Source organism: Gavialis gangeticus, unplaced genomic scaffold (assembly GCF_001723915.1).
Source record: "Gavialis gangeticus isolate Ggan-Ray unplaced genomic scaffold, GavGan_comp1, whole genome shotgun sequence".
NCBI lineage: Eukaryota > Metazoa > Chordata > Crocodylia > Gavialidae > Gavialis > Gavialis gangeticus.
Window position 1 is genome coordinate 4976320 of NW_017728991.1, and position 9148 is coordinate 4985467.

General features: G+C 48.5%; 1 protein-coding gene across 4 annotated transcripts in view; it reads right to left on the reverse strand.

Moving 5' to 3' along the window:
* The window catches only part of ARSG (arylsulfatase G), an 85999-nt gene that overhangs the window by 8421 nt on the left and 68430 nt on the right, over positions 1-9148 (reverse strand). For 3 of the 4 annotated variants that reach the window (XM_019516363.1, XM_019516372.1, XM_019516354.1), the window contains exon 7: positions 447-537. In XM_019516363.1, coding sequence (XP_019371908.1) covers positions 447-537 — 91 coding nt within the window. Of the gene's footprint in view, positions 1-446; positions 538-2051; positions 2068-9148 lie in introns of all 4 variants that reach the window. The other variant, XM_019516379.1, reaches the window with a different exon arrangement.

Consider the following 9148-nt stretch of genomic DNA (forward strand, 5'->3'; position numbering starts at 1 on the left):
CACCTTGCACTTGTCAGAGTTGAATCCCATCCTGTTCTTATCCACCCACCCCGTAACCTGTCTAGGTCTGATTGCAGTCTATTCCTCCCTTTTAGTGTGCCCACATCCCCCCCACATCTCAGTGTCATCAGCAAATTTGAACAGGGTGCTTTTTACCCCCTTGTCCAAGTCACTGATGAAGATGTTGAACAGTGCGGGCCCGAGGACCGAGCCCTGGGGGACCCCACTGCCCACATCCCTCCAAGTCAAAAATGACCCGTCCATCACCGCTCTCTGGATGTGGCCCTCCAGCCAGTTGGCGACCCATGTGACTGTGTGGGTGTCGACACCACAGTCCCCCAGTTTTTTAATTGTCTGGATTTTTTCTTGTCCTGGGTTTTTAACCTTCTCCAAAGAAGCTGGGACTCTGGCTACGGGCCTGTCTAAATGTGGACCAGACACTCTACCTGTCGTGTAGAAAGCCTTGTACTGAGCCAACCGTAGTGCTTTTATCTCTCCATCCTTTCCAGCCGCTCCACTGTTGGGATGGAACAACGTCTAAAGGGAAACAAGAAGGCAGCAGGTGAGAGAGTCCCAAACTTATCTTCCCCTGACCTGAGCTCTGACCCATTCTCCCACTGCAAGCCTGTGCAGAGACACCCATTCTTCTTCCCCCTCTCCCCACTAACAGCCCGTCTTGCGGACCAAGTCTCTTTTAGAAGAAAAGCTCTGTCAAAAGACACCTAGGCATTAAGGCTGGGGGAAAGGAAGAGCTGTTGATGCTCCTCAGCTGTGACCACCCTGAACCTCAGAGCATGGTGTGGTTACTGCTGGGCCGTAGCAAATCTGCCTGCTGGCTTTGTTGTTACCATACTCTTCGTTCTTGCTTTTGAGCCTCCTCTCCTTGAACATCATCCTGTTCCTCAAGACGGAGCCCATTTCCTCCCCAGGGCGCACCATGATGCGCTGGGGAAATGTGATCATCCAGGTTGCCTGTTTATAATGATCCCTCTTGTTTTTCCAGCTCATTGTTAAGCAACAGTGAATACCCATCTTAAGAGCTGCTTCAAATGGGAGAGTTCCCTGCCACGTTTGGCAATGCCCTTCTATTGCTCTAAGCAATGATTCATAGACATTAGGGCTGGAAGGGACCCTGTGAGATAATGAGGAAGCACAAAGGTGTGACACCTTGCATTTTCCCGTCAGATGGCAGCTCTGCTGCAAGGGTCTGGAGTGAAAACAGTGCCTAGGCGAAGAGTTAGGAGCCTTGTTAAGGGCTCAGGTGTATCAGCAGGGAGAGGGGCAGTGCCTTTTGGGAGCTGGCAAACAGACCGTGATTTGCACAGAGGTGCCTGTATTCCCCTACTGTAATTTCCCCCCCGCTGGAGAAAGCCAGACAGGATGCCAGCAAGACTTGCATGTCACTCCTCTCCTGAGTTAGTGGCAGGGACATCTGAGAGATCCTGACAGTTATACAAAGCCAGCAAGCAGGCCACGAGTTCACAGTGACTTCATGTCTCTTGTCAAGCGGAGGTTGTGCTTGGCGTTTGGGCAGTGGAGCAGCACAGTTCATCTCCTCTGACTCACCCGCTTTGTCCCAAGGACTCTCCCTTTGTGAGCAGCTAGAGCCGTGCGGAGGGGAGCTAGGACAATGGGGTGGGGTTGATTATGTCTCAGCCAAAATCTGACACCCTCCGTCTGTACAAGAAGATCCCCTGGGGCCTGGGGCCCAAGATAGAGTTGCAGGGAAAGTGAACCCGTGCTTCTGGGGGCTTGTCTCTCCAAGAATATCTCCTTGGATCACCACTGCTCCATATGAGGCTGAATCACGAGAGGTTCCTTCCCTGGGAAGCAGTTAAAATGATTCATAAAGTTTCCACCGCCCTAAAAATGAGAAACATCTGCTGAGTTGGTAGGCAGCTGCCTGGCCAAGTTTAGCAACAGCACTCACAGCTGATCAGTGATACGGTTACTTAGCAGGTGCCCCAGCCTGCAGCCTCTGGACCGTACACGCTAGCACACCCAGGCAAATATAATCTGTGCCTTCAACTACATCCAAGTGCAAACCCCACCCGAGAACAGCTTTGCCTTTCATTTCTCCCCTACAGAGGAAAGACTAGGACCGTAACTCATTAGTGGGCAATGGAAAACAGAGCAGAGGCTTGGTCAGACTGTGCAGCATCCAGCCAGCGTGTCGACATCTGTTCATCCCTTTGCAAAGGCCCTTGTGTCCCAGCCAGAGCGTCTTTCATGGAGCTAGCAGACATCCCAGAGGTCAACAGGGCTGTAATAGTTCAAAAAGGCATCTCTCCTCTTGCATCCCAAAATAGCTCGAGAAGCCAACACTGCAGTGCCTTGGAAAGGCATTAGCGCCAGGGACCTTCCTTTGAGCACGTGCTGTACTGCACACATGGCGTTTTCCTGACGGGACACACAAAGATATCACATTCTTTGGGTAAATGTGATATCTTTTATTAGGCCAACTAAACAGTTGGGAAAATCGTTCATTGCAAGTTGTTGGGCACAAGCGCCCTTCTTCAGGCACATCGAGAGTCTGCTGGCGAAATGTGAGCTCTGCTGGGTAGAACAGGAGGCCCTTGGAGAAGTGACCTCTCTCTCTGTTGGAGAAGCTTCCAAATAAAGCTCAAAGGCCTGATAAGCAGGGATCTTGGTTTTCTCTGATTAAAAAAAATCTCCAACTTTCAATTAAAAAAAAAGATTAAGCCAAAATCCACATTTTTCCATGATCAAAATGAAATGCCACTAATATATAGATATATATACAGTGGTGTTGTGTTTTGATCACGGAAAAATGTAGATTTGAGCTTACTTTTTTTAAACCGAAAATAGTTTGTTTGTTTTTTATCAGAGAAAACCAGGATCCCTGCTGATCAGATTTCCCTCCATACACAAATTGACCGCACAATTTCCAGCAGCCTTCATCCAAACATCTCAAAGCACTAGACTGGGTACTCACGCTGCCCTGGTGAAGTGAGGAAGTGTCCAGATGCCATTTTACATATGAGAATCGAGCCCAGACAAAAACAGGGATGCAGCTAAGTTCTGCAGCTCGAATCTGTGTATTTCAGTGGGGTTTGCACAGGTGAGACTGAGAGCAGACACTTCATTTCCGTGGTTGCAAAGTGCTCTGGTGATTTATGGCCACCGGCGTGCATGAAGTGACACAGAGAACGCATAAAAGGATTTTTAAAAAAAGAAGCCAAGCAAACCAGAGGACTTCTGACCCACATCTGCATCCTCTTCTATGTGGGAACAAAACAGAGGGCGAGAGCAAGAAGACAGCATGAGAAGTCAAAATCCCTTGCTCAGCAGCTCTCCAGAAGGGATCAATATTGTATGGGGAGGGGGAGATCCAGACTCTCCATCAAACTGTCTTCAGCTTTCGGTGACGGGTTGAAAGAAATCCAGTCGGGAGCAGCCTCGCTGCATTTCTGGTTGGTTGCAGGGTGAATGCACCCCATGCCCTACGGGTTGGCCTTCTCCCCTGTACGGTTCCCTGAAGTTCAAGAAGGCTAAGCTTGCATGGATGCTACGGGTTGTACCCATTCTAGGTAGCACTTGATATGACTGCATGTGCCAATGCAAAGTCCCTCCACCAGCTGTTAATGAGGATCACCAGAGTCAGATGAAGAGAGTCTCAGAGAATGCCATAGGCCAGCCCCGGGAGCTTTCAGCAGGGACAATGAACAGAGACCCTTGCTTCTCCATTCGGACTCAGGCCTCTCCCCCTCCCTGCACCTCTTGGAGGTCTCTGAGCCACCTTAGCTCCTAGCGAAATTGCTGGATTGAGACCCTCTCTGGCTGCCTCAGTTGTGGCCATTTCAGCCCCAACCTTATTATTACATGGAGGCACGAAACAGTTCACCAGGGCCTCGGAGGGGGCTGCATGCAGTGCAGTGTCACCAATATCCCTCCCAGGCTCCTGCTGTCCTGAGAGTTTGGTCAGGCAATGCAATGCTCATGCAATAACCCTCCCTACTTGCTTGCCTACTGCACTTAGAGACACGGGGGGCCTGTGGGTTGCTCACTAGAGCTGACAGCCCCCCAGCGCAGGGCTGGCTGAGCCATCGCCAGCACCGGGGTTACCCTCTAGGTATGCCTCTGGTCCTTGTCACCATAGCATCCTGCCTGGCCAGGTCCCATCCGCAGAGCCTTCCAGCTCAATTGCTCCAGGGCAGAACAATTCCTCGCATTCAGCCCTCCTGGCCGAGGCAGCTCACGATTCGGCTAAGCTGTGCAAGGAATGCTGTTACCAGGAGAGCCGGGGAGCTCGGGCGCTGGAATGCCGATTAGTCCTGGCCTTTCACAGGCCCAAGCCTGTTTGGAGAAAAGGGGCTGGAAGCAGGGGGAGAGATGAGAGAGGAGCAGAAAAATATGTTGTTGACGGTTTGCTGCTTTTCTAGAAAACAGTGGAAGCACAGACGGACCCTCAGAAGGGTCCAGACAGCGCTCTGAGCCGTTTCCTCAGGGCAGCACAGCTCACGGAAACCCTTGTTTCCCAACTCTGCCTTCCTCCATTCCCAAACTCCAGCAGAGAGAGGGAGGGTCCTCAGCCCTTTGGAGAGGCCCCCAGAAGTATGTTGGCCACTAGACAGCGGTACATAGGGAGAAGAAGACAATCAGATAGTTAGATGAGGCCCGTTATATCCCAGGAACATTTCACTTCATCTAAAAATTCCCCCTGAGACTAGATTAGAGACTAGATTTACTGCTCCCAGTCCCGCTGAAAGCTTCTCGCCCAACTACAGACAAGAGATGGGGCAAGGAGAACATATCAAATGAAAGGGTAGCAAAATAAAAGACACATTTTTGTGCTTTACTACGTAAAGAGCCTGTGGAATTTGCTGTCATAAAAAGGGGTCAAAAAAGATGAGATGTTTGAATCAAATAAGTAGTCAGAGTAACGTGATTTTAGGTACGGTACAGATCTATAAGGGAGATAAACCCTCCTGCTTTCAACTATCAGTTAAACATCAATGCCCTGAGGCCAGAAAGAGAGTCCTCCTCGTAGAATGGCATTGTATAATTCTTTTCATACAATCATAGAAAATGAGGCTTGGAAGGACCTTGGGCAGTCACATCTAGTCCAACCCCCTGCTCAAAGCAGGACCAGCCCCAACTACATCATCCCAGCCATGGTTTTGTCTACCTGGGTCTTAAAAACCTCCAAGGATGGAGAGTCCACCACCTCTCTGGGTCACCTGTTTCAGTGTATCGCTACTCTCCTGGTGAGAAAATTCTTCCTAATATCCAACCTCAACTTCCCTTGCTGCAACCTGAGCTCATTGCTCCTTGTCCTGTCACCTGCCACCGGTGAGAACAGCCCAGCTCCATCCTCTTTGCAGCCCCCCTGCAGATAGTTCAAGGTTGCTATTAAATCCCCCCACAGTCTTCTCTCCTCTAAAATAAATAAGCCCAGTTCCCCCCGCCTTTCCTCCTTTCTTGCAACACCTTCCTGCTAGGACTGGATGCTGCCAGAGACTAGATACTGGATGAGATGGACCACTGGCCCTGCACAGCTAGGCAAAAGTTAGGCAAGTTTGCTCCTAGCATTTGTCTGTCTTTAATTCAAAGAATGCTCCCTATGTGAAAACAGAGGATCCACACTAACAAATAGCTGTAACCTTCACAAACTAGTCTCTGCTCTCGAGATGCCAGCCACTACAGTGACTTTCTTGCATTCAAAGTTTCTAAGGCTCACTGTGGAAAGTGTCCCCTATTTAAACCAAGACTGAAGCCGCTGCCCTGATCATATCCGAGAAGGGTCCGCTGTGTATGATGGTAGCTTACTACAGAAAGCCAGAACTGCCAGGCAAATATTTAACTAATTATAAGGATAGCAAAGCATGGGAACAAACCACCTCCAGATGTTGGGAAATCTCCTTTGTTGAAGGCTTATAAGAACAGGTTAGACAAACAAGGTATACTTGAGCCTGCTTCAATGATCTCTTCAGGTCCCCTTCCAGCTCTACAGTGCTCTTACTGTAAATTCAAATACAACTATCTAATTTAATTCACCTCCCTAACACTTCCCGGTGGTGTCTGTTCATTTTTAAGGCTTGTTTACTGAATTCCCTTTGATGCCTCTTGAATTTCTAAACAGCTATTCCTATTTGATGCACTGGCATCTTTTTGATATTCCAAGACTCTCCATCTGTGTTATCTGTCAAGACAAGAGCCAATTAAAAATCCAAACATTCATGAAGCAGGCTGAGCATGGCATATACAGCACTAAGTTAGAAAAAGTGGATGGTTCTATTAGAAATTTGAAACACTTTTGGTTTTCTTTGACTTCCCATTTATTTTTGCAGCTTTGCCATTCAATAATGAAACTAAACAAATTGAGCTTTTGAAAACTTTCCAGTGAAAAGTTGGGTTTTGATAAAATATACGTTTTTTAAATCCTGTTGGGGGTTCTTGAGGGGGGAAATTAAAAAAAAAAAGAAAGAAAAAATTCATTAAAAATATTTTTTTCCTGTAAAAATTTTCATGTGGCACTAAGGCCACTTTCCACGACTACATCCACAAGGAGTCTTGAACTGAAAATCAATATTACATTTATGCTCCCTTTAAGGTCCCTGTAAACTAAACTACTATTTAAGTGGCCTTAGTATAAGCAATTATCATAGTCAGTGGGTCTAATGCCCCGTTTAAAGTTTGACCTTGCAGGCGCCTATACATGAGCACAGAGGCTGCTCTGACCCAGTCCGTCGAGTTTGCTGGAGCATGGCAATCACTGCACTCCAGCAGCCTCCTGCATCTTGTGTATCGGTGTCCCCATGCTTGAAAATGGTGGCAGAGGTGCTTTAACCAAAGCTCATTGAACGAGCATTACTTCAAGCACCCCTGCTGCTATTTTCAAGCACAGAGACGCTGATATAGGAGACGACGTGGCGCTTTAATTAGAGCAGCTCTCCAAACCACGCTGAAGTGCCACCCCTCTTCCCAGTCCCTGCTATGTCAGTATAAAGGCTCTATATAGAGCAGTATGGCTTTAATCCTGTACTGGAAGAACATAAACTTTACCAGTAGGCAACCTCCTCAGCATTGTGCCTTAATGCAATCGTTACTGCATGAGTGACACCATTTTATTGAGGCCTGCCTGTGAAAGGTGCCAGAGAGCTGCAAACTGTCTGCCATGCATGTTACCTGTCTCCTATCTACTGGTGGGTGACTTTGCTATTTGAAAACGGGAGCTGCTCCCTTTTCGTTTGGGTTTGTATACTTGAGCAAGTAAGCTGGCATTAGGAACACACTCCTCTGACATGCAACTAATGACATGGGCGCGTTTGTCTGACACTTGTACCCTTGACACTTTCACTATGGTTTATTTTCACTGTAAACAGTCCTGACTCAAAACAGGCCCCAGCACCATCACAGGTTGTACCAGACAGTAGTGAGTAGGGCTGGACCTGAAAGCAAGGTTACCTAAGTGATATAATGCACGGAAATCTACAGGTCTTGCAACCAGTCTCCTAAAGGGAAATAAAACAAAACCAAAAAAAAACAACCCAGCTGTCAAAGCTATGCATACATCAGATGGTGCAAATAAAGGGTTTGCTTTAGAGAAGATCTATGTCAAGGCAAACCCTGCAACATCAAAGGGAGCTTTTGCTATTACCAGCTCACAAGCACCTGATTAAAGGGACTGCATTCCCATAGCCAAGTTCAGCGTGCGGCTGTCTGCTACCAAGCAGGGAGGTACTGAAGAATGAGCTATCGGCCGTCCAGCACGGGAGTGTTGGGAAACACAAGGCCGAGTGATTGCTGACACGCACAAGCGCTCTCATTAGAATATAACGCAATGACTTTAAGGCGTGGTGCTACTTTCACAGAGGAAGTTATTTTCTCCCCTCTGCAGGGTGTAGCATGCAGCAGACCAGTTGTATCCAGCTGGCCAGGAAAACTCAGGTCTCTGCTGGATTGAGTGCAAGGAGCCAGACAACTTCAAACACATCTGACGGGCTGCCTGCCGTTCTGTGGTCTGGTCCAGGAAGCACCAGCAATATCCTGGAGGCAGAAAGTACACTCAGTCGGACACCACTGCTTGCTGGTTCCCAGGGCAAGGAACTGAATCCCAAAGCAGCTGAGTGGCTGACCTTATTGTGGCTAGAAGCAGCAAGGAAGAATTGCCCAAACCTAGAGAAAAGCTAGCCTTCCTGGGCTTAATTTACTCCCAGGGATACTTCGGGAGTGAGTGTTCGCAAATCCATTTGATCCATTGGAAAGACAACGTGACCACTGCATCCCCAACTCCACGGGAGGAGAAACAGTCTTGCTAGGACAGTGCTGGGAACCCCTCTCACTGACATACGGCCAGGAGAAAGCGCTGGGAAAAACCTAGCACAGGCAAGGAAGACAGCAGAGGAGACCCAACAGGGCTTTTTCACTCCCAAAAACCTTGAACCCTAGAAGATCTCTCAGGAACACAAGTAGTTTTCAACCACTCAATGAGTGGGTGACTGCAGGCAGGGCAGATGCGAGCTCTGGTGGGGTGACTGGAAGACAGTCGAAGTGCATCAGGACCTGAGGCAGGCACACAGGACTTGCAGCTGTTATGAAAATCTAGCATTTAGAGTCAACGTGCAACATGCTCCTTTGAACACCAGCACACCAGGAAGCCCACAGCTGCCCTGTGCCCTCACAGCATAGTGCCCGGTATTGTCTCCGGTCCCTGGTGCCTTTGTGGGCAGCCCATCTTTTGTTTCTTCTTTGCAACGTGCAGTCTGTTCTTTCCTTTCCTTATATATCGGGCATGTACTGTGGGAAGACACCACAGTAAGGCTAGGAAACTCTGCTAGCCAAGCCCTTGCCCATGCCCACCTCTCATGGCTATTACAATTCTTGGGAAGGGGGTTGGGAAGATCAGTTGTGAGAACCACCACTACAGAGGGGTAGCACTCCTGAGATAATGGTGTAAATAGTGACCATGCCTGGCTGACCTTTTATTTCATTGCCATGAACTGATTACACCTTGCTCTCTAGCAAGGATCATGGGTCACTTCCTTGGATCATCTGGCAAGGATAGCACACAAGGCAATGGGGGTGTCCTTCGTCTCTCCTGCACCTTTTCTGTGGCATGCTGCAGCTTTTGAGGCTTTCCATCTATTGCCCCAGAGATCTGAGGTTTGTTATAGGGTTTTGATGG